Raw genomic sequence first — 26,848 nt, forward strand, 5'->3', positions numbered from 1 at the left:
AGAGAGAGAGAGAGAGAGCACTCGTGAGTGGAGGAGAGGGGCAGACAGAGAGGGACAGGAGAGGAGAGGAGGAGTGGAGAATCTCAAGCAGGCTCCATGCTCAGCGCCCAACTCGGGGCTCAATCCCAGGACCCTGGGATCGTGACCTGAGCTGAAATCATCAAGTCAGATGCTCAGTTGACTGAGCACCCCCAGGCGCCCCTCCTTAGTATTTTCTATGTAGACAATCATGTCATCTTCCAACAAGGACAGTATTATTTCTTCTTTTCCAACGTGCATGCCTTTTTTTTCTTCTTGCATTGTTGCAGCGGCTAGAATTTGCATACTATATTGACTCAGTGGCATCCTTGCCTTGCTCCTTATTTTACAGGGGTGTTTGTTCAGTCTTCCACTGTTAAGTATGAGGTCAGCTGTAGGTTTTATGTAGGTGATCTGAATCATGTTGAGAAAGTTCTCCTCGATGCCTATTTGCTGACTGTTTTGTTTTGTTTTGTTTGTTTTGTTTTGATGATGTATGGGTGTTGGATTTTGTCAAATGCCTTTGCTGCATCTGTTAATATGATTATATAATTTTTCTTGTTTAGCTTATTGTTATGGCCTAAATGTTTGCCCCCCCCCCCCCCACCCACCCAAATTTATATGTTGAAGTTCTAACTCCAAATGTGGTAGTATTTAGAGAAAGGTCTCTGGGAGGTAAACAGGATGAGATGAGAAGGTGAGTATGGTGACCCCATGATAGGAATTTTCTTCATAAGAAGAGGGAGACCAGAGCTCTCATTCTCTCTCTCTGTCATGTGGGAACTCAGCAAGAAGGTGACTGTCTGTAAGCCAGAAAGAGGAATTCTGACCAGAAACTGAATCTGCCAGCACCTTGATCTTAGACTTGCCAGCTTCAAGAATTGTGAGAAATTAAGTATCTGTTGTTCAAGCCCCCCAGTCTATGGTATTATATTATAGCAGCCTGAGCAGACTGAGATAGGGGAATTATATTAATTGAACCAGCTTTGCATACTTGGAATAAATTTCATCTGCTCATGGCATATAATTCTTTATACATTGGGGGAGGGTCGATGAAAACATGGGCTAAAAGAAGACCAGGCACAGCTGCCACCCACTCACCCATCTACCCTAGATCCTTGGTTCGCAACAACCTAAACATACAACAGCCAGTTCTCACTGAAAACACACTGAGAGGACCGATAAGAAAAAAATGTCACTTTCTGAACGAGTTTCTAGACTAATTTATTTTCTGAAACCCAAGTCATTATAGCTTAAGAGAACCAAGAAAACTAATAGGAGGGACTCCGGGAGTTCACCAATAAACCACCTGCACTGGCATCTGGGCTGCTTCTAAAGCTCCCTTCCTCTATGGCCTCTTTATGACATTCCTCAATGCGGATTAGGTGATGACACCTCGGAAGCATCAGGCTTGCAACAGGCTGATTACTGCCCTGGAAAACACTAATCCTCCAACGCACTGTGTTCAGAAAAGATGTAGCCATTTAGGGAGGATTTTTAAAATACTGACACCCAGGTATGCCAGGACATTTAAAATGTCTCCTCTAGAGTGGTTAAGAACTATTAACTACAGAACTTCAGGGTTTGTTTTCTTTTTTTAAACTTGGGGGGGGGGGGGGTTATGGCACATTAATCTGGATAATAAAATACTCAGCTGTTAGAGGCTTCGATTTTAAGTGCAGACTAATGAGGCAAAGTGCAAACCACACGGGCAGACCACAAGCACAAGGAAGGGTGGATGGTGAGCTGCCTGAACACCCGGGGCCACTGGGGCGAAGCACCGGCCTGGCCCCGCCTCCACCCCCACTGAACACCACTGTCAACAGGCATGAGGGAGACTGAAGAGGAGCCACTCCGGAGACTTCCCCGAAGGCAGTGGAGGGGGAGGAGAGCAGCTGAGAGACTCAGGGCCAGCTCCGGTGCTCCTTTTCCCCAATGGCAGCTTCAACAGTCCCTTCTCAGATGCCGAGTCAGGTTTGAGTGTCCACCCAGAAGTTCTAAGACTTGCTCTCCTCAGTTGCAGGCTGTCTCTCCACAGGCTCCTGCAGGGACTCGTGTCTGACCTGCTACACCAGTACACTGTCTGAGAGCGCCACTTTTCCTTCCTCCAAGAGCATCTCCTCAGGGTATCTCCTACCTTTCTCAGCTAGAAACATGAGTCACTGTGCTGTCTGCCTAATCCACCCCCTCATCATAAGGTAACACTTGCTGAGACTTTTCTAGTATCGACCCAATAAGTTTCCATGCACTGTCTCATAGGCAAGCCACACAATTCACAGCATGCATTTGCCTACCCACGTCTGAGACATTTATTTCCTGCTAGTAAACATGTCTTTAGTTTGGATTATGGCATTTCAATTATCAACATTTCATGGTGCTCTGCAAAGAGCACCAGACTTCCAGGTGTCTAACCACAGAGTCGGCCGGATGCTCAACAGAACATGCTGTTCTACCCCACATGCAAGGCTCTGGGACCTCAGGGAGAAACATCCAGAGCAGTGAGTGGTTCCCCACTCGGCTGCTCATTAGAGCTTTGAAAACTCTCCAAGCCCAAGCCACACCCAGACCAGTTAAATCGGAACCTCTGAGTTGGGACCTGGGTATCAGTATTTTCAAAGACTCTCCAGGTGATCACATGTGCAGTAGAAACCGAGAACCACTGACCCAAAGGAACGTCTGTGTCTGAGGACCATGGACTCAAGTGAGAGAACAGTAATTATGATAATAGCTACCATCCGTTGATCTTTCTACATCCTTATTACACTATACAGTAAAACCTTGGTTTGTGAGCATAATTCATTCCGGAAACATGCTTGTAATCCAAAGCACTTGTATACAAATCATATTTCCCCGTAAGAAATAATGGAAACTCAGATGATTCATTCCACAACCCAAAATATTCATATAAAAATGATTACAATAATATAATACAAAATAATAAAGAAAATGCAAACTATAAAGAAAAATAAATTAACCTGCACTTACCTTTGAAAACCTTTGGGGCTGGTGTGAGGGAGACCAGAGAGAGAAGGGTTATTGTGTAGGACAACTTTCACTAATGGAATCACTGCTATCTTTTGGATCAATGGACTCTTTTTCTGCATTGGTATCATTGTATACGCTTGCATGGATGTTGGCGACAGTACAGTATTAATAAACTCTTGTCACATACTGTATTTAATGTAACTGGCAATAAGGCAGCAAGAGGGTCTATATCTGCAGGCAACCTGACCTAGAATGGAGCAAAGCATTCCTAAGCTTACGGAAAAGCAAAGGACTGCTCATAGGTGCTTTGAAGTGACAAAAAAATACACTAGTGCCAGTTGTGGGCACCTTCCAACATGCTAAAAAAATCACTGATGTCTGCCAAACACCACAGCCTGAGACCAAGCATCTGAGCATGGAAGATGATCACCCACAATCCCGCAGATAGAGACAGAGACAGAGAGAGAGAAAGAGAGAGAGAAGGACCATTGGCTCAGTTGTGGTCATGTGACGTTCAGTGTCACGTACTACTCATATTGGAGGACATCGCTTGTTTATCAAGTTAAAATTTATTAGAAATGTTTGCTCGTCGTACAGAACAAGTTGCTCACAATCCAAGGTTTTGCTGTACTAAGCACCCTGCACAGACTATCTTATTTAATCCTCACAACAATTCCCTGAGGTAGGTATTGTTAGGCTGATTTTACAGAAAGGAAACCAAGGCTCAAACTTGCTAATAACTTGGCCAAGCTCAAGAGATGGTCACAGAGATGCATCCACTCCTGGTAAGAAAATAATGGGAAAGATTTTAAAATGGGTAACAAATTCAGAGAGACAGAAAGTGGAACAGTGGTTGCCAGAGACCAGGGGCAGGGGGAATGGGGAGTTACCATTGAACAGGCACACAGGTTCAGTTTGAGAAGGTGAAAAAAGTTCTGGAGATGTATGGTGCTGACAGTTGCCCAAAACGCGAATGTACTTAATGCCATTGAATCGTACACTTAAATATGGTTCGGGGCACTTGGGTGGCTCAATCAGTTAATTGCCTGACTCTCAATCTCCGTTCATGTCTTGATCTCAGGATAGAGAGTTTAGGCCCCGCGTTGGGCTCTGCGCTGGGCGTGAAGCCTACATACATACATACACACATAAATAAATAAATAAAGGTAGGGGTGCCTGGATGGCTCAGTTGGTTGGTCAGCTCAAGTCATGATCTCTCACTGTTCGTGGGTTCAAACCCCGCATCGGGGTCTATGCTGACAGCTTGGAGCCTGGAACCTGGAGCCTGTGTCTCCCCACCCTCTCTCTCTGTCTCTCTCCTGCTCATGTTCTCTCTCTCTCTCTCTCAAAAATAAACATTAAAAAAAAGGTAAAAAAAAAATATATGGTTCAGATGGTAAATATCATGTTATGTTTATTTTGCCATAATTTTAAAAAAACAAAAGAAGAGAAATTTAAAAATAAAATAAAAATGGGTGAAAGAGATAGAGAAAGAGAGGGGACTAGGTGCCCTGGCTCACGCAAAATGCAATTCCAGGTTATCTCCCACTGTCTTCATTGTCTTTTAGTTATTTTATAGCTCTAAGTTGTAGAATGCTGAGGGTAATGCCAATAAATTGTGTCTAGAAGAGACCCAGTAGATACTGGCCGGCTTCATATCCAATAAGCAAATATATTTGCACTTTCCTGATGGCCTACACAATTGTAATTGTTTGAATTCTCCTCTGAACCAGTTGCAACATCTCAGTGGTTCCCTCATGAATTAATATAATAAAATCTTAACATGTGTTTGTTTTATAACTGTTGCTCAGAATTACCAGCATATGTCAGGTTTCCCTGATGATTTCTGATGATAAACTACAAAGGCCTAAGTTCTCCTGGTTGAGATTTTCGTCCCACGAGGCAAGGCTTGTAGTTACTGCAGAACAAAAAGCAGACTTTTCTGTCAGACCTGACTTGTAACTGTACACCCTAGTTGCCCACCCCCCCCCCCCCCCCCCCCCGGTGGAGTGTGCAGATCTAAGAGCCCCGAGCAGGACCAGGGGCTGTTATCAGCCCTGTGTGGTAGGCTCCTGCTTTCATTCGGGAGGTGAGAACACACTGGGCCACTGGGTGTGAGGTGAAAACTCCCAGGCAGCCTTGGGAGGGAATCCTGTTTTCCAGCTGAGTGGATGGTGAGGAAGGGGAGGGGTGTGGAGACCCTCCCACTGCTCCCCTCCCATCAGCCACTCCCATGCTTTTCTCCCTGACTCCCAGCAGCAGGCCCTAGACACAACCCAGACCACGGGAAAAAGAAAATCCTACAAAACCCAAGCTGAAGTAGAGAGGAACAGAGGCCAAATTAGTCACAGCAGAGAGCTCCTCAAGAGAATGCTAGAAAGGCAGGATAAATTCAGAAGATGAAGAGCTAGGAAAATAGAGAGAAGACGGAGCAGTCAGGAAGAAGAGGCCAGGAAACCACCGGTCACGGTGCATCCAAGCATGGGAGATGATCACCTACAATACCACGGCTGGGGGGGCGGGGAGCGGGGGAGAGAGAAGAACCATTGGCTAGGTAGACCCCCAAGCCTCTCTTGCTGTGCTGGTGGAGGGTCCACTGGCACAACCTCAGTGCAGAGCAATTCCGCTCTGGCTGTCACAATTTCAAGGGCACATGTGACCTGACCCAGCAGTGCCAATTAGAGAAATCTGTTCCACAGATATAACCACACTGTATAATAAGACCTTAGGACAAGGTTGGTCACTGCAGCATAATTTACAAGAGAAGATTAGCATAATCTAAATGCCCATCGATAGGGAATAGGGTAAGCCAATTACAGTCCACGGAATAAAGCAAAGTGAAGAATCATATGTACAGTAGCCTACAATTTGTATAAAAGGAGGGAAACAATAGAGATACTTCCATTTTTTTTATATATGCATGAAATATGTCAGGAAAAAATGCAAGAAACAGGTAACACAAGTTGTCTTCAGGGAGGGAAACACTGAGTGGGAGACAGCACAGGAGAAAGACTTGTCAACTTTTGTATCTTCTGTATCAGAACCATGTTAATGAGCTACTTATTCAAAAACTGAACAATTTTTATATCTTTTTAAGCAAATATATGGAGACTTCTGGAAGAATCATGCTACACACAACATGTTCTCTCTCACGTGAACCTCTTCACCTGAGCAACATTCTTGTAAGCATGTATTTCCCCCACCGCCTACCTCTCGGGGACTGACAGCTTTCAGGAAAGGACTACAAACCCAAAGGCTGGCAGACACAAGTTCAGACTCACACCATTTCAATAAGTCCTAATATTAAATACACACCCACAGAACCAAAAACAAAGCAAATGAATAACAACAAAATAGGTCCTTGGTTTCCACTGCTTCCCTGTGCCCTGGAAAGCTGGCTTCACAGACCCCTCCTGGAGGTTTTGACCAATGGGAAACAGGTTCAAGAGTAAGAAGTCCAGGCAGTAGCAGCAGGAGGGATGACGTACGCAGAGCCTGCTCTTGTTCTCTTTCCTAAACCATGAATGTACATCATTTACCTCCAGCCTTTCTTTGGAGTGACTGCCAGAAAACATCTATCAGCCCCACATGCTCTTCATTTCTGCAAGAACCATCAAGTGTCATGCTTGGGTTTACTACAATCAAACCCTTTGCAAAGGGTTTACCTTCAGGAATTAACTCCTGCCAATTGTGGAGGCTTGGCAAGTCCAAACTCTGCAGGGTAAGGGAGCAGAGTGTGGACCTCAGCAAGAGTGGCTGTTTCACCTCAAGCCCGAAGGTAATCTGGATGCGGTATTCTCTTTTCCTCACAGGAATCTTTTTCACTTAAGGTCTTCAACTGATTGGACAAGGCCCATCCACACCATGGAGGATAATCTGCCTAACTCAGAGTCTACTGATTTAAGGATTAATCTCATCTATGAAACACCTTTACAAAAACATCTAGTTTTGACATCTACTTTTTTACAAAAACATCTAAATGTGTGACCAAATATCTGGGTGTCATGGCTTAGCCAAATTGAAACATAAAATTTACCATCACACAAGATCACAAAGATTTTATCCTGTTTTCTTCTACAATTTTTATAGTTTGTAATTCCTGCATTTAAGCCTATGATCCCTTTTGAGTTAATATTTACATGTGGTACATAACATTCACTTTTTTTTGCATCCAATTGTTCCAGCACCATTTGTTGAAAAGACAGTTCTTGGGGTGCCTGAGTGGCTCAGTCGGTTAAGCACCTGACTTTAGCTCAGGTCATGATCTCACGGTTCGTGGGTTTAAGCCCCACATCGGGCTCTGTGCTGACAGCTCAGAGCCTGGAGCCTGCTTCAGATTCTGTGTGTCCCTCTCTCTCTCTGCCCCTCCCCTGCTCACGCTCTGTCTCTCTCTGTCTCTCAAAAATAAGTAAATGTTAAAAACAAAATTAAAAAAAAAAAAGACTGTTCTTTTCCTGAAAGAACAGGAAAAGGGTATGTTTGGGTATGTTTGTCAAAAATCAATAGACCACATGTGTGTAGATCTATTTGTGGACTCTTTATTCTGGTCTCTTGACCTTTTCTGTCTTGATTACGACAGTTGTATAGTGGACCTAGAAATCAAGCAGTGACAGCCCTCCAACTTTGTTCATCAAAATTGCTTTGGTTAGTCTAGATCCTTCAAGTTTTCATATAAATTTTAGAATCAGCTTCTCAACCTCCACCAAGAAAGCCTATAATGGTCATTTCTTTAATGCTAGAAATTGTGCTCAACAGTTGTCCTCCCATTTAACCTTCACAGCAACCACATAAGGTTGGGATTATCCTTATCTTTCAGATGAGGACATTGAATAGCTTTGCATCCTCTGCTCAGGACTCCTGCCTGGTACTCAGACCAAAACTCTCAGACCAAGAGGTGGACACTGTGCATTGTCAGGATCTCCTCCCAATGGCTACTGCACTTGGCACTAAGCACGGTTTTAAGTTCTGTGCATACATTGATTTAGTTGCTTAAACAACCAAATGGGTAGCTACTATTATTTAATACTCATTCCAGAGATGACAATATGAAACAAATATGAAGTAATCTCCCCAAGATAGCAGAGGTGGTAAATATGCTGGCATCTGAACCCAAGACAGTCTGGTTCCCGTATCCATGCTCACACCCTCTACACTACCTCTACACTACACAGCCTTGGTACGGAATTTCGAAGTTGCTACAAAACTCCAGGAATGGTATGCACGTGGCATGGGAAGGGGTTGGGGGAGAGTGGGTGGTAGAAAAGTCCCTTTGGCCTAACCCCCTCCCACAGGACAGCCTCGTTCTTTGTGTGTGTTGAGGGGGAGGGGGAGCAGGAAGGGATGGCTGGGGCTAATGCTGGAAAGAGCAGGGATAGTGCAGGCACTGGAAAAAGGGGCAGGCAGTGCCCTGAGCGTAGGACTCAGAGCCACACAGGGCTAATTCCCTCCCAGGTCAGCTTCTATGCTTAATTGGCCTTGACCCAGTTACTTCAAGTTCAGCAAGTCCCTTTCCTTACCAGTATGCCAGGGACAAGAGCACACAGCTGTTGGGAGCAATTCACTGAGACAGTATTTGTGGAGCAGCGGTCCAGTGCTGCTACAAGCACTCAAACACAACTTCAATCGACTTGACTTTGCTTGGCAAATTACTAAAGTTAACATATGCTTATTTTAATAAGTGGAATGATACAATGCGAGAACCTATAAAACAAAGCTAATCATCTTCAGCACCAGGTAACCAACAGGAGCAGTCTCCTGTGTTCCCTGCTCAAGCAAGTACAAGCATGTTCACCTAGAGAAGTGAATTTGTTTTTCAACCAAAATACATCATACTGTACCCATCACTTGCTACCTGCCTTCTTCACTTATCAATGGATATAAGTGGTCAACATAAGTTCTAACTCCCCAATTTCTTCGTGCATGAATATATGTGTAATATATGTGTATATATATATATATATATATATATATATATATATATGCAAATTGACACAAACGAGATCTATATGACACTGTATACATTTGCATATTATCTTTGGTTCTCATTTTTGTCTTGCTTCCGGGCCCTCCTTCCCTACCTCCACAATCAGCCCCATGTGGCCACCCCCAGAGTTTTCTGCCTGCTCACTCTGCAGTGAACTCTGGGGGCACACTCTCTGAACAAGCTCCTTGAGGCCATGATCTGTACTTCTTAATCATCTAAATCCCTATGTTATTACTCAGGGGTAGTGGTAGAAATCAAATGGAGTTCTGGTAAGCATTAATTTTATGAATAAAACCATTTTTCTTCTTCACTAAAGTTGCATCAAATAACCTTTGTCTGGTTGCTTTGGGAGGGAACAAAAGCTGCAGTGAAACATCCCAAGGACCTGAAAACTCGATAAAAAGACACTTTGCCTGTGGATTCCTAGAGGCTCATGACTCTTACTACACGGTCAGCGCTTGGCATTAAGGAGAAGTACAGAGGGTTTATTCAGACAAAAAAAAAACCTACTGGCATTGAGGTAACAAAACTAAGTTGTGTGTAAAGATTTTTAGCTAAAATGTGAGGTGACTATGGAGAGAAAAACAAAGCTTTCTTGCAAAGAAAAAAATTCCACTTTCTGTTTTAATGCCAAATACGTCAGGCAGTATCTATGTGTGGGGCAACTAGAAAGGCACAGAGGAGAGAGAAAATTAGGAGGCAGACAGGGCCACGATAGGTCACTGGGAGCATGTGTAGGCAGAGGCATGTGAAGGAGTCAAAAGAAGGGAGGGTGGCTTGGGCTTCCGCTTGAGACTGGGCAAATATGTGCATCCATTGGCAAAGAGACGTGGAAAGAGGATTGGGTTTCAGGAGGGGCATAGGGACGGTGCTGGGTATTCAGATGTGATGTAGCTGTGAAGTACCCATGGGATCACTTTATCTGGGATCACTCAGATAAAGATGCCCATCAGGGTAGCTTGGCAAGTCAATCAGGAGATACAGCTGAACTGGTGCCTGGCCAGAGCTGGTAAGTCAAGGCAGGTGTGCAGAGTAAGAGCAGATGAGGGCTGAGAGCCTCAAGGAAAGCCAGCTCCAGAGGCAGAGATGGCGAAAGGAGGTGGATGAGGCCGCATCAGAGAAGAAAACCAGAGGCAGAGCATCAGGGGGGCAAGGAAGCTTCATGGAGGGGAGGGTGGGCAACATGCCAACTCTAGCCCATCTCCCCAAAATAAACAGACTTTTTTTTCCCTGTCTTGTTCACTGGTGTAAAGCAGGTGCTCAATTAATATTTGCTGGATAGGTGAGGTGACAGGTGACCAGTGGCACAGAGGTGAGGGGGGTGAGGAGCCAAATTACTGGGAGGTCCTGAGCCTCCAATTCTAACAGCCAATATACTCCAGGGACACATCTGATTTCACAGGATACCCACTGTTCATGTCAGGTTACCTGATCTAACTGAAAATGTGTTGGTCAATACAACATGAAAAATAATTGGTCTAAATATGAGAATTATGCAAATGGCTAATCAGAGTTTTTAGTAAGCTTCTTAAAACATGAATTTTAAATGTTTGTATGTAGTTTCCACACCAATTCCCTGCTCCCAATCCCATTAACTCTGAGGACTTGTCCTGTGCACAATTCCACCCCTACATGATGGATAAGGCATCACAGCAACACACTATTAGCTACTAAGTAAAGTCCCTGTGAAAACAGAAGAGACTGCACTTGTCTGAGCCCTGGTGTAATAAAGAGGACATCTGCATGAGAGCCAGGAGATCCAGGCTCTGGTCCCAGCTCTGGCACTTTCTAGCTTGTCCAGTCACTCCCCTTTTATGGCCTTCCATTTCCTCACAACTCTAAAAGAAAAATCTGTGGGGTGTGTGTGTGTGTGTGTGTGTGTGTGTGTGTGTATGTACGTGTATGTATATATACACAGGGTTCTGGGGCTGAGCAACACGTATGTGAAAATAATTTGGAAAGTGTAAAGTGTGACACCATATGCAATACAATTATTGGGATACTGGCTTATTAAAGTGCCTGTATATGGAGCGCCTGGGTGGCTCAATCGTTTAATGATCTGACTCTTGGTTTCGGCTTAGGTCAAGATCTCACAGTTTGTGGAACTGAACACTGTGTCGGGCTCTGCAGTGACAGCATGGAGCCTGCCTAGGATTCCCTCTCTCCTCTCTCTCTACCTCTCCCTCCCCACCATTACTCTCTCTCTCTCTCCCAAAATAAATAAATAAACATTTAAAAAAATAATCAAGTACCTATGCATATGAGGTCCCAGGCAGGAAAACATTTACAGATTATATCTACCGTGTGCAAGATGCCAAGGAAGATAATCTAACAAGAAGTAGTTCACAGCGAGTTCACAATCCAAAATTATAAACCCACAGTTGCAACATGCTGGGTCAGACCAAGGATTCTGGAGCCAGATGGCCAGGATTTGAATCCCAACCCTGACACTTTCTAACTGAAACTCTGGATGGGTTAGTTACCTAACCTCTTCTTACCTGTTTCTTCATCTGTATAATGAGTTGAGGTTTAGAATATTTAATCACTGAATAGCTCTTGCAAGAGTACCAGGCACCTCATAAGCACTATCTAAGTGCAAGCAGTCTACACTCAACATTATTTCCCTCATTCAATGTACACAGGGCTTATTGTGTGAATACTGTGCTGGGCACTGCAGATTTTGTGCCCACTGAGATTTTATAACTGTGGCAACTCATGTTCTCATACTTAGTCTTTATGGAAGCCCTTTAAGTTTGGGGAGAAATTTGGGGTGCCTGATTGGCTCAGTGGGTAGAGTATGTGACTCTTGATCTTGGGGTTGTAAGTTTGAGCCCCGCATTAGGTTTAGAGATTACCTAAAAATAAAATCTGAAAAAAAAAGTTTGGGGCAGAATTTGAGATTCATGAAGTAAAGAGATTTGCCTACATCAGTGGCTCTTAGTCAGGAGACTAGTCAGGGGACGTTTAGCAATTTCTGGAAACATTTTTCGTTGTCACAACTAGGGAGAAGCATCTAATGAGTAGAAGCCAGAGCTGCTGCCCCTCTCGCTCCTCTCTTCCCTCCCACTCCTGGGAAAGAGAGAAGCCACCACTGCGGGTGGGTAGAGAAGCACTCAGCGCCTCCGGGAGGGGACTGCGCCCTCCCCTTCTGAACCTCTGAGTATGGCTGGACCAGGCAATGGGGCCGGCGGGCAGCCGAAGGTGCGCAACAGGGCTGGCGGGTGGCCATCCTTGACCTTTGGTCTGGTGGCCCAGCAGAACCCCTGGAAGCCCTGTGGTGAGGCCAAAGATTGTACAGGAACAGCTTAAGACCACTCAGTGGTCATTACTACCCATTCGGTGGCCTGAGCAGTGGGAGCTGCACCCCAGTCTTCAGCTGGGTGCTGAGCACTCCAGTCTGCGGTGGGGAATTGCTGAAAAGGCACAGAGGGACATGCCTACCTGCAGAGCAGTTCTGGGACCACAGGTGGAGTAGCCATGAACTCAGGAGCCGGAGTAGTCCGTTCACCCTAAAATTCTTCCTTGATTTAGATGGCAGAGAAGTGGGGGGATCCATACATCCCGTGTCTCTCAAACAAAGAAGTGTAGAAGCCAAAGTACTTTGAACACCAGAGCCTGGGAGGAAAAGAGACTGCATCTACTAGGAAGAAAATGGGAAAGCTGGAAAAAAGATAGGGCTACTCCAAGGAACAAATCAAAGCATACCTGGTAGAGGGTACAAAATATTACTATGAGTAGGGTAATAAAATAACCAAAGTCACAACAACAGAGGGCAAGTAACAAGCCCCGAAAAAATACCTCCTGAAAGGCCAGACCCTGGACAATGTATGACCCTCCTTTAATATAGCAGTGCTTGCAGGTGCAGAGCACACAAGCTTTTAAAACGCATAAGGGACAGAAAACTAGCCAAAATGATGAAACAGAAGAGTTCTCCTCAAAAGAAACTCCAGGAAGTAGCAACAGCTAACTAACTGATCAAAACCAATTTAAGCAATATAACAGAACAAGAATTTACAATAATAGTCATAAAATCAATCGCTTGGCTTGAAAAAAGCATAGAGAACAGCAGAGAATCTATTGCTAGACATCAAGGGACTAAAAAATAGTCGTGATGAATTAAAAAATGCTATAAATGAGGTGCAAAATAAAATGGAGGCAGCCATAGCATGGATTGAAGAGGCAGAGGCGAGAATAGGTGAATTATAAGATAAAATTATGGAAAAAGAGGAAGCTGAGAAAAAGAGAGATAAAAAAGTCCAGGAGTACAAGGGGAGAATAGAGAACTAAGTTGATGCAATCAAATGGAACAATATCCATATCACAGGACTTCTAGAAGAACAAGAAGAGAGAGAGAAAGGGGCTGAAGGTGTACTTGAACAAATCACAGCTGAGAGCTTCCCTGATCTGGGGAAGGAAACAGGCATTGAAATCCAAGAGGCACAGAGAACTCCCTTCAGATGTAACTTGAATCAATCTTCTGCATGAAGTGAAATTGGCAAATTTCAGAGAGAATTCTGAAAGCAGCTAGGGATAAACGGGCCCTAACATACAAAGGTAGACACATAAGGGTAGTAGCAGACCTATTTACTGAACCTTGGCAGGCCAGAAGGGAGTGGCAGGTAATCTTCAATGTGATGAACAGAAAAAATATGCAGCCAAGAATCCTTTATCCAGCAACTCTGTCATTCAGAATAGAAGGACAGATAAAAGTTTTCTGAAACAAGCAAAAACTGAAGGAATTCATCACCACTAAACCAGCCCTACCAGAGATCCTAAGGGGGACTCTGTGAGTGAAATGTTGCAAGGACCACAAAGTACCAGAGACATCACTACAAGCATGAAACCTACAGACATCACAATGACTCTAAACCCATATCTTTCAACAATAACACTGAATGTAAATGGACTAAATGCTCCAACCAGACAGGGTATCAGCATGGATAAAAAAAACAAGACCCATCTATTTGCTGTCTACAAGAGACTCATTTTAGACCTGAGGACACCTTCAGATTGAAAGTGAGGGGATGGAGAACTATCATGCTATTGGAAGTCAAAAGAAAGCTGGAGTAGCCATACTTATATCAGACAAACTAGGCTTTAAATTAAAGGCTGTAACAAGAGATGAAGAAGGGCATTATATAATAATTACAGGGTCTATCCATCAGGAAGAGCTAACAATTATACATGTCTATGAGCTGAATATGGAAGCCCCCAAATATATAAAACAATCACAAACATAAGCAACCTTATTGATAAGAATGTGGTAATTGCAGGAGACTTTAATACTCCACTTACAACAATGGATAGATCATCTAGACACAGGATCAATAAGGAAACAAGGGCCTTGAATGATACATTGGATCAGATGGACTTGACAGATATATTTAGAACTCTGCATCCCAAAGCAACAGAATATACTTTCTTGTCAAGTGCACATGGAACATTCTCCAAGATAGACCACATACTGGGTCACAAAACAGCCCATCATAAGTATAAAAGAATTGAGATCATACCATGCATACTTTCAGACCACAATGCTATGAAACTTGAAATCAACCACAGGAAAAAGTCTGAAAAACCTCCAAAAGCATGGAGGTTAAAGAGCACCCTACTAAAGAATGAATGGGTCAACCAGGCAATTAGAGAAGAAATTAAAAAATATATGGAAACAAATGAAAATGAAAATACAACAATCCAAATGCTTTGGGATGCAGCGAAGGCAGTCCTGAGAGGAAAATACATTGCAATCCAGGCCTATCTCAAGAAACAGGAAAAATCCCAAATACAAAATCCAACGGCACACCTAAAAGAAATAGAAGCAGAACGGCAAAGACACCCCAAGCCCGGCAGAAGAAGAGAAATAATAAAGATCAGAGCAGAAATAAACAATATAGAATCTAAAAAAACTGTAGAGCAGATCAATGAAACCAAGAGTTGGTTTTTTGAAAAAATAAACAAAAGTGACAAACCTCTAGCCAGGCTTCTCAAAAAGAAGAGGGAGATGACCCAAATAGATAAAATCATGAATGAAAATGGAATTATTACAACCAATCTCTCAGAAATACAAGCAATTATCAGGGAATACTATGAAAAATTATATGCCAACAAACTAGACAACCTGGAAGAAATGGACAAATTCCTAAGCACCCACACACTTCCAAAATTCAAACAGGAAGAGATAGAAAACTTGAACAGACCCATAACTAGCGAAGAAATTGAATCAGTTATCAAAAAACTCCCAACAAATAAGAGTCCAGGACCAGATGGCTTCCCTCGGGAATTCAACCAGACATTTAAAGCCGAGATAATACGTATCCTTCTCAAGCTGTTCCAAAAAATAGAAAGTGAAGAAAAACTCCCAGACTCATTCTATGAAGCCAGCATTACTTTGACTCCCAAACCAGACAGAGACCCAGCAAAAAAAGAGAGAACTACAGGCCAATATCCCTGATGAATATGGATGCAAAAATTCTCAACAAGATACTAGCAAATCAAATTCAACAGCATATAAAAAGAATTATTCATCATGATCAAGTGGAATTCATTGCTGGGCTGCAGGGCTGGTTCAATATTCTCAAATCAATCAATGTGATACATCATATTAATAAAAGAAAACATAAGAACCATATGATCCTGTCAATCAATGCAGAAAAAGCATTTGACAAAATTCAGCATCCTTTCTTAATAAAAACCCTTGAGAAAGTCGGGATAGAAGGAACATACTCAAACATCATAAAAACCATTTATGAAAAGCCCACAGCTAATATCATCCCTAATGGGGAAAAACGAAGAGCTTTCCCCCGGAGATCAGGAACATGACAGGGATATCCACTCTTACCGCTGTTGTTCAACATAGTGTTGGAAGTTCTAGCATCAGCAATCAGACAACAAAAGGAAATCAAAGGCATCAAAATTGACAAAGATGAAGTCAAGCTTTCACTTTTTGCAGATGACATGATAATCCACATGGAAAACCTGACACACTCCACCAAAAGTCTGCTAGAACTGATACATGAGTTCTGCAAAGTCAAGGGATACAAAATTAATGTACAGAAATCAGTTGCATTCTTATACGCTAATAATGAAGCAACAGAAAGACAAATAAAGAAACTGATCCCATTCACAATTGCACCAAGAAGCATAAAATACCTAGGGATAAACCTAGATGTAAAAGATGTAAAAGGTCTGTATGCTGAAAACTATAGAAAGCTTATGAAGGAAATTGAAGAAGATACAAAGAAATGGAAAAACATTCCATGCTCATGGATTGGAAGAACAAATAGTTAAAATGTCAATACTACCCAAAGCAATCTACACATTCAATGCAATCCCAATCAAAATTGCACCAGCATTCTTCTCGAAGCTAGAACAAGCAATCTTAAAATTTGTATGGAGCCACAAAAAACCCCGAATAGCCAAAGTAATATTGAAGAAGAAGACCAAAGCAGGAGGCATCACAATCCCAGACTTTGGCCTCTACTACAAAGCTGTAATCATCAAGACAGCATGGCATTGGCACAAAAACAGACACATAGACCAATGGAATAGAATAGAGACTCCAGAATTGGACCCACAGATGTATGGCCAACTAATCTTTGACAAAGCAGGAAAGAATATCCAATGGAAAAATGACAGTCTCTTTAACAAATGGTGCTGGGAGAACTGGACAGCAACATGCAGAAGAATGAAACTAGACCACTTTCTTACACCATTCACAAAAATAAATTCAAAATGGATGAAGGACCTAAATGGGAGACAGGAAACCATCAAAACCCTAGAGGAGAAAGCAGGAAAAAACCTCTCTGACCTCAGCCGCAGCAATTTCTTACTCAACACATCTCCAAAGGCAAGGGAATTAAAAGCAAAAATGAACTATTGGGACCTCATGAAGATAAAACTTCTGCACTGCAAAGGAAACAATCAACAAAACTAAAAGGTAACTGATGGAATGGGAGAAGATATTTGCAAACGACATATTGGACAAAGGGCAAGTATCCAAAATCTATAAAGAACTCACCAAACTCCACACCCGAAAAGCAAATAAGCCAGTGAAGAAATGGGCAGAAAACATGAAGAGACACTTCTCTAAAGAAGACATCCGGATGGCCAACAGGCACATGAAAAGATGCTCAACGTCGCTCCTCATCAGGGAAATACAAATTAAAACCATACTGAGATATCACCTCATGCCAGTCAGAGTGGCTAAAATGAACAAATCAGGAGACTATAGATGTTGGCGAGGATGTGGAGAAACGGGAACCCTCTTGCACTGTTGGTGGGAATGCAAACTGGTGCAGCCGCTTTGGAAAACAGTGTGGAGGTTGCTCAAAAAATTAAACATAGATCTATCCTATGACCCAATAAATAGCTAGGAATTTACCCAAGGGATACAGGAGTGCTGATGCATAGGGGCACTTGTACCCCAATGTTTATAGCAGCACTTTCAACAATAGCCAAATTATGGAAAGAGCCTAAATGTCCATCAACTGATGAATGGATAAAGAAGTTGTGGTTTATATATACAATGGAATACTACTTGGCAATGAGAAAGAAAGAAGGAAATATAGCCTTTTGTAGCAACGTGGATGGCGCTGGAGAGTGTTATGCTAAGTGAAATAAGTCATACAGAGAAAGACAGATACCATATGTTTTCACTCTTCTGTGGATCCTGAGAAACTTAACAGAAGACCATGGGGGAGGGGAAGGGAAAAAAAAAGTTACAGAGAGGGAAGGAGGCAAACCATAAGAGACTTTTAAAAACTGAGAATAAATTGAGGGTTGAGGGGGGTGGGAGGGAGAGGAAAGTGGGTGGTGGGCATTGAGGAGGGCACCTATTGGGATGAGCACTGGGTGTTGTATGGAAACCAATTTGCCAATAAATTACATATTAAAGAAAAAATAAATAAAATTCATAGAAAAAATAATTTAAAAAAAAAAAAAAAAGAAGAAGAAGCCAGAGATGCTGCCAAACATTCTACCATGCATAGGGCCAATTCCCTCAACAAAGAACCGTGTGACCCAAAATGTCAATAATACAGAAGTCAAGAAACCCTGGCCACATTAACAAGTAGTTAATAAGCAGTGGAGCCTGTACCAAGGTCTTTGGATTCCAAATCCATTGCTTTTCTTCTATGCAAAACACACAGAAATGTGGGAGATAAACTCAGACCCAGGTCAGAGTGATAGTCTGGTGGGGGGTTCGGAGTAGTCACAGATACAGAAGTATCCAATTATTAGAGACACAGAGTGAAGGGGTAGCATTTCATCAGTTGAAAAGAGACAGAGTTCCATGCAGGATACTTCTCTGAGTGCAATCCCTGAGCCAGATTCTGAATGAGTAGACCTTACAGGGGCAGAGTGGGTGCATAAGGCCTTGAAAGAGGTCTTGCAAGGAAGAATCTATAAACTGAGTTTCCCAGGCAACACTGTGAGCTCAAAGACAATAAAATATTGCCCTCAAGGTTCTGAGGCAAAACAATTCTCGGCCTAGGTTTTATACCAAACTGTCACTTAAGTGATTAGAATAAAGATATATTTTCAGACATGCACACTCTCAAAACATTTATCTTCCTGTTCTCTTTCTTCAGAAGTTACCAGTGACCATGCACCACCAAAGGGAGGGTGATGTGGGTTGTGGCAAATGGGATCTAACACAGGGGAGAGGTGAATGGAATTCTCAGGATGACTCTGTTCAAGTAGAACTAGAGAGAAACCCAGATCAAACTGGAATGGAGAGATGGATGACTCCAGAAGGGATATCTATCTCAAGGGAAAGAATAAAACTGATAAGTACATGATGGGATTAATCATGGAAAATTGTACTAAGAACCGTTTTACAGAATTGCTGGAGGATAGAGGGAAGACTTAATTATAAGTCTGAATAAAACTAAACAAATAAAAAATCAAGGCAATTATCAAGTCCAGGAAAAACAGCAAGTTATATAAAAATGGAAATGTAATTAATTATAGTACAACTCTTGGCTCACCAATGAACAGCAATTACATAATCACAGTAATCACGAATCTGCTCAAAAACTGTGACATAACAAGATTGAGACAGTGTGGAAGATCAAGGGGCAATAGATTATGTCTAACACTGATCAATCTTGGAGTGCCTGGGTGGCTCAGTCAATTGAGCATCTGACTCTTGATTTCAGCTCAGGTCATGTTCTCACAGCCATGAGATCAAGCCCTGTGTCAGGCTCTGTGCTGAGTGTGAAGTCTGCTTGGGATTCTCTCCCCCTCTCTCTCTGCTCCTTGCCTCCTCGTGCATGTGCACACACACATGCTCTCTCTCAAAATAAATAAATAAACATTAAAAAAAATAAAGTTGATCGATCTCTCCCATGCATTCATTCTCAAGAAGACATAAGTGCTGTGTCATTCAACACAGTAGCCAACAGTCACATGTGGCATTCTAATTTTAATTAAAATTAAATTTGAAATTAAGCCACACTAGCCACATTCTAGGTACTCAATAGCCATGTGTTGCTAACCTAAATATAGACAGATATAGAACAGCACAAATATAGAACATTTCACTGTCATAGAAAATTCTGTTGGACAGTGCTGTACTAGGGGGTGTACCACATCAAACCAAGGGAGTAAACCAAGAAAGAAAAAGACACTGAGGTCCAAAACCAAATCAACATATACAAAAATGGTAAGCGGAATCCCTAGGATAATAGTGAAGAGTGATATCTGTCAGAAGGCCTGAAGGGCCACCAGTCCAGACTAAAATAGGGGAGGGGTCTCCAGAGAACATCTCTGCAAAGAGACTCAGTGGAGAGATTTATCTAACACATCTGAACATCCAGAGAGAAGATCAGGAACTGGGGAAGAGTTTGGGGATGACTTGTTATATGTGCACACAAAACCAAGGGAACAAACATGGGATAATTATTAACATCATAGTAAGGAAATTACTACCAAAAAAAAAAAAAACAAAACAGGAAACATAATGATACTACCTACTACATGGCTCAGCTATAAATAAACTTGTTAAATTAATGTAAAGATCAAATGCTGATGTCACCTAAGTAATGACACAACTATATTATGACGGTAGAAACTGTATCTGAGAGCAGGGTAGAGGAAGAAAGCTATATCTTAAAGCATCGGTTTTTATATTAAGTCAGCGGATGACGCCTAAAATGGAAAAATCAAAATCAAGCAATGTCAGGACATCATTTACAAATGTAAACACTAAAAGAAACTACCAAAAGACTTGCATGTAGTTGCCTATGGAGACTCAGAAATGGAAGACAAACATAGTAAAAATATTTGACACTTTATGTGTAGGTGTAACATAAAAATTAAAGTAATACCTAAACTGCTTTTTGTTTGTTTTTATTCTAATTCCAGTTAGTTAACATTCAGTGCAATATTAGTTTCAGATGTATGAGATAGTGATTCAGCACTTCCATACAGCACCCAACAAGTAATCCCTATCACTTATTTAACCCATCTCCCAACCCCTTCCCTCTGGTAACCATCCGTTTGTACTCTATAAGAGTCTGTTTCTTGGTTTCTCTCTCTCTCTCTCTCTCTCTGTCTCTCTCTCTTTCACTTTGCTTGTTTGAATTGTTTCATTAATTCCACATGAGTGAAATCATATGGTATTTCTCCTTCTCTGACTGACTTGTTTCACTTAGCAGATACTATCTAGCTCCATCCATGTTGTCACAAATGGCAAGATTTAGTTCTTTTTTATGGCTGAATAATATTCTGTTTCAGAATATACAAAACACCTTCTTTATCCATTCACCTATCAATGGATACTTGGGCTGCTTCCATATCTTGGTTATTGGAAATAATACTGCTATAAACATAGGGGTGAATGTATCCCTTTTAATTAGTGTTTTTCTTTTTTTAATTTTAACTTTATTTAAAAACTTTTTAAAGTTTATTTATTTAGTTTGAGAGAGCGAGCACAAAAGCACAAGAGCAACAGGAGCAGAGAGAGAGGGAGAGAGAATTACAAGCAGGCTCTTTTGATGTAGTCCCAATAGTTTATTTTTGCTTCTTTCCCTTGCCCCAGGAGACATATCTAGAAAGAAGTTGCTATGGCCACTGTCAGAGAAGTTACTGCTTGCAGTCTTATCTAGGATTTTTATACTTTCAGGTCTCACATTTAGGTCTTTAATCCATGTTGAATTTATTTTTGTGTATGGTAAGAAAATGGTTTCATTCTTTCGCATGTAGCTGTCCAGTTTTCCCAGCACCATTTGTTGAAGAGACTTTTTCCCATTGCATATCTTCCCTTCTTTGTTGAAGATTAATTGACCATATAATTTTGGATTTATTTCTGGATTTCTATTCTGTTCCATTGGTTTATGTGTATATTTTTGTGCTGGTACCATACTGTTTTGATTACCGCAGCTTTGTATATAATTTGAAGTCTGGAATTGTGATGCCTCTGGCTTTGCTTTTCTTTTTCAAGATTGCTATAGCAGCTATTTGGGATCTTTTGTGGTTCCATACACATTTTAGGATTGTTTATTCTAGTTCTGTAAAAAATGCTGTTGGTATTTTGATAAGGATTGCATTGAATGTGTACATTGCTTTTGGTAGTATGGGCATTTTAACAATATTTTTTCTTCCAATCCATGAGCATGAATGTGTTTCCATTTCTTTGCGTAGCCTTCAATTTCTTTCATCAGTGTTTAATAGTTTTCAGAGTACAGGTCTTTCACCTCTTTTGGTTAGGTTTATTCCTAGGTATTTTATTATTTTTGGTACAATTGTAAATCAGATTGTTTTCTTAATTTCTCTTTCTGCTGCTTCATTATTGGTGTACAGAAATGAAATAGGGGCACCTGAGTGGCTCAGTCAGTTAAGTAAGCGACTCTTGATTTCGGCTCAGGTTGTGACCGTTCGTGAGATTGAGCCCTGTGTCAGGCTCCACACTGACAGCATGGAACCTGCCTAGGATTCTCTCTCACCCTCTCTCTCTGCCCCTCCCTCCCTCTCTCTCTCAAAATAAATAAAAAAACTTAAAAAAAAAGAAATGAAACAGATTTCTGTAGATTGATTTTGTATCCTGCGACCTTATTGAATTTATCAATTCTAGCAGTTTTTTGGGGGACTAAACACTAAAGGTTTTCTATAGAGAGTATCATGTCATCTGCAAAGAGTGAACGTTTTACTTCTTCCTTACCAACCCCGAGGCCTATTTCCCCCCTTGTCTGACTGCTGTGGCTAGGACTTCCAGTACTATGTGGAATAAAAGTGTTGAGAGTGGGCATCCTAATCTTGTTCCTGACCTTAGGGGAAAACCTCTCACTTATTCCCCATTAAGGATGATTTTCACTGTAAGTTTTTCATAAATGGCCTTTATTACGTTGAAGTTTGTTCCCTCTAAACCTACTTTATTGAGGGTTTTTATCATGAATGGATGTTGTAGTTTGTCTAAACTTTTTTAAATGAAAAATTAAGCTGATTAATCAACTTAGCAGTATATGCATATTCATTATAGAAATATGGAGATAAATGCCAGCAGGAAAACAGCTAAGAGATCTGAGAGTTTGTTCTTTTGGGGAGCAGAGTTGAGGGGTGGGCAGGAGACAGCTCTTTCTGTTAAATGCCTTCCAACAGTATTTGAACTTATACTTTTAAACCTCCTATGTGCCTGCATTACTTTGAAAAAGATAACTATTAAAGAACAAATGATGTAAAAAAATAAAAAAGATAGGCAACAACAAGCATTGGCAAGGATACAGAGAAACTGGAACCCTTAAACACTGCGATGGGAATGTAAAATGGTACAACCACCCTGAAAAATAGTTTTGCAGTTCCTTAAAATGCTAAGCACAGATTTATCGTTTATTCCATCAATTCCACTCCTGGGTATTTACTAAAGAGAAATGAAAACACGTCCACACAAAAACCGTACACCGGCATTCACAGCAGCATTATTCATAATAGTTCCAAGCTGGAAACAACCCAAAACATCCACCAACTGATGACTAGGTAAACAAAATGTGGTGTATCCATACAATGAGATATTATTCTGCAATAAAAGAGAATGACATACTGATGTAGGCTATAACATAGATCGACTCTGAAAACATTAGGCTAAGTGAAAAAAGTCAGACACAAAAGGCTACATACTATATGATTCCATTTATGGGAAATGTCCAGAAAACAGATATTTAAATTTTTTTAGGTTTATTTATTTATTTTGAGAGAGACAGAGAAAGCATGAGTAGGGGAGGGGCAGAGAGAAAGAGGATGAGAGAGAATCCGAAGCAGGCTCTGCACCATCACTGCACAGCCCAATGCAGGGTTCAAAGCCATGAAACCATACGATCATGACCCAAGCCAAAACCGAGAGCCAGACGCTTAACCCACTGAGCCACCCAGGCGCCTCTAGAAAACAGATACGTAGAGACAGAAAGTAGATTAATGGTTGCCAGGAGCTGGGGGTGGGAATGGGGAATGACAGCTAATGAGTAGAAAGTTTCTTACTGGGATGATGGAAATGTTCTAAAATTAAAACACGGTGATTATTGCACAACTCTGTAAATACATCAAAAATCACTGAATTGTATACTTTAAATTTTTTTTTTTAACATTTATTTATTTTTGAGACAGAGAGAGACAGAGCATGAATGGGGGAGGGGCAGAGAGAGAGGGAGACACAGAATCGGAAGCAGGCTCCAGGCTCTGAGCCATCAGCCCAGAGCCCGACGCGGGGCTTGAACTCACAGACCGCGAGATCATGACCTGAGCCGAAGTCGGCCGCTTAACCGACTGAGCCACCCAGGCGCCCCATGAATTGTATACTTTAAATGGATGAATTTTATGACATGTAAGTTATACCTCAATAAACCTGTTTTTAAAAAAAGCAAATGATGAAGTCTGTTTTAAAAAGAAAACTTTCAGGGCACCTGGACAGGTCAGTTGGTTAAGTATCCAATTCTTGATTTCAGCTGAGGTCATGATCTCACAGTTGTGAGATCGAGCTCCATGTCAGGCTCCATGCTGGGTGTGGAGCCTGCTTAAGATTCTCTCTCTCTCCCTCTCCCTCTGCCCTCCCCTGCTTGCACATTCATTCTCTCCCTCAAGAAAGAAAGAAAGTTCACGTTAGAAAGAAAAAGAAAACTTTCAGACTATGAGCTAAATGTTTATCAATAATTTGTTATTGTAACAATCCTGAAAAGATGGTATCATTAAGTCTTTTATAGTAAGGAAACTGATGCTCTAAGAAGTCAAGCAAGTGGCACAATTAGCAAACATGGCAAAGTGAAAATATGTGAGCATGCACCCTAACTACAGAGTTCATGCACCTTCTTGCAGTTGTGATTGCCCAGACCTTGAAGAGCTGTGGGCGAATCATACCAAAGCCTGAGCTATGGCTCCCTTCACCGTCAGTTCCATACAAGCTTATCACCATTTATGTGCAGGGCATTGTTAGGCCAATAGGTGACCTCTGCATAGCCCAATATTTTGTCAGAGACAAGCATCGTGATATTGTTTATAATGAATGTATATCTGGTTTTAGTGTCCGTTCCTGGCTCACAGCTCCCCAAATCCTTGGAATTTCCTAAGTGATAAGAACAACAGGAACATCTTTTTTTACAGTAGCTGGTCTTTGTCCTCATTCCTGAAATAGCTCCAGAGACAAAAAAGTGAAACTAATGTGTTCTTCATAATAAGCCCCTTCCAACCACACCTGAATTTATGTTAATGAGGGAACTTTTAGAAAGCCCTAAGGATGCTGCTGGTTGCCAGGGCAACCAACCATAATTAGATGGTCACATTTTCAGTCCCATCCCCTGACCTCCAGGGAGAGGGGTGAGGCTGGAGGTTGAATGTCAATGAGCAATCAGCAATGAAGCCTCCATAAAAATCCAAGACAAGCCAGAAAACTTCTGGGCTGGGGAAGACATGGAAGTTCCGGTAGGGTGGTGCACTCAGAGCGCATGGAAGCTCTGTAGCCTTTTCCTCATACCTTGCCTTATGTATCTCTTCTATCTGGCTGGCCCTCAGTTACAACCTTTCACAATGAACGAGTAATTTGGTAAGCAAAATGTCTTCCTGAGTTCTGTGAGCTGCTCTAGCAGATCAGTCAAACGCAGGGGATCAGGGGATTGTGGGAACCCTTGATTCTGTGTTGGTCAGAAGTACAGGTGATAACCTGGACTTGGCGGCTGGCATCTGAAGTGGAGTGGGGGGAAATGCAGTCTTGTGGGACTGAGCCCTTAACCTGTGAGGCCTGATGCCACCTCCAGGTAGACAGTGTCGGAATTAACTGCTTGGTGGGGCCAAAAAAGCACACGTCAGAATCATAAAATGCAGAGACAGCATGTGAGTAACTGAAAATGCGTGCTGGCCAATCTGTGCCACAGGTGGTCAGACATTAGCATTTGAAAATTAAGCTTCGCTTCTCTCCACAGCTATGTGGGGTGGCCTGGAGGGTGGGCTTTGGAGCCAGACTCTGTAGGTACAAGTAGCAATTCTGCCACCCAACAGCTGAAGAACAGACCCTGAGCAAGTAACTCTCTGTGCCTCAGGCTCTCTACATCTCTACAGTGGGGATGAAAAAAAGAACCTCTTCTAGAGGACTATAAAGTCCTTAGAGCAATACTAAGTGCTCAATAAGTGCCTTCCATCAGCATTATTTCATCTATATATTTTAACTTGTCACCTAACTATGCAGCCTGACTTTCCCCACTTTTGCTACAATATCGCCCTTTAGCCAGTATGTTTTCTCATCTACCGTGGAATTATCTGTTTCCTGACCCATATGAAATGAAAGCCCAAAGAGATGGTGGCTGTCATCTGGCCCAAGTCTGTTACTGTACATATGGGAACAGTGAGGTTCTGCACAGCCGATGGGCTTCCCTGTTCCTGTACAATAATGAGATTACTGTACATTTTTTCCAATAACTTTTTATGCCCCCCAACTTCTCCAGAGACACCTCTTGTCCATTTAGCTAAAGAAGTAGGTGAGAAAAGGCCATACTGTGATTTTTTAAAGACTGTCAAATGCTAATTACAAGTCACTCCAGGGGCACCTGGATGGCTCAGTTGGTTAAGCATCTGACTTTGGCTCAGGTCATGATCTCACGGTCTGTGAGTTTGAGCCTCACATCAGACTCTGTGCTGACATCTCAGAGCTTGGAGCTGCTTCAGATTCTGTGTCTCCCTCTCTCTCTCTGCTCCTCCCCCACTCTCACTCTGCCTCTCTCTCTCTTTCTCCAGAATAAATAAACATTAAAAAAAAAAATAAGTCACTCCACTTGAAAGATAGCATTGAAAACATTTTAATCCTCCTTCCTGCTTCCCAAACTGCCACCACTGGAAAAAAGAAAAAGCTAGTTCCATGAAAGCTTCAAACCAACACAAAAGTTGTACAGACAATGGTTATTAAGAGGTAGGCTTTTTCCCAGGGAATGGTTAAAGTGTTAGTTTTTTTTTTCTTGTTACCTTGGTAACTGCTACCTTGGCGCCCTTGTTGATGAGCTGAACCACATTCTCTGCTTGGCCTTTGTACGCAGCTATGAGAAGGCGTTCAGAAAGTGCAGCGACCGCATCCTGCTGGCTCATGAATTAGGAGAAAAAGAGGTTTTCAGGAAAGCAGTAGACAAGTTCCTTCAGCTCAACACGATGCCACTGGCCCGGGCAGGCACCCACGGGTAAAGACGCTCCCGATCATCAGAAGGTGCCTGTATTACTATGCCATCTTCGGGACCTAGGGATTACAAACAAAGTTGCCATCAGCACCGCTCAGCACACAGGACAGGCCACACACCTCCTCTCTCTGATTTTAGGGCATCTGCTGATCGCTCACTGCAGGGGACAGAAGCTGAGTAAAGATAGGACGAGCAGGAAGCACATACTCTGCACACCAAGCCC

The 26,848-nt window shown here is 42.1% G+C and overlaps 1 protein-coding gene across 5 annotated transcripts in view; it reads right to left on the reverse strand.

Moving 5' to 3' along the window:
- Positions 1–26,848, reverse strand: part of ANKRD6 (ankyrin repeat domain 6) — a 213,003-nt gene that overhangs the window by 54,979 nt on the left and 131,176 nt on the right. For all 5 annotated transcript variants that reach the window (XM_053904656.1, XM_019442851.2, XM_019442852.2 and 2 more), the window contains one exon: positions 26,420–26,684. In XM_053904656.1, the coding sequence (XP_053760631.1) occupies positions 26,420–26,539 (120 nt within the window). In that variant the 5' untranslated portion in view covers positions 26,540–26,684. The remainder of the gene's footprint in view (positions 1–26,419; positions 26,685–26,848) is intronic.

The sequence above is a fragment of the Panthera pardus genome, unplaced genomic scaffold, assembly GCF_024362965.1.
Source record: "Panthera pardus isolate Hobbes unplaced genomic scaffold, ASM2436296v1 HiC_scaffold_17, whole genome shotgun sequence".
Classification (NCBI taxonomy): Eukaryota; Metazoa; Chordata; class Mammalia; order Carnivora; family Felidae; genus Panthera; species Panthera pardus.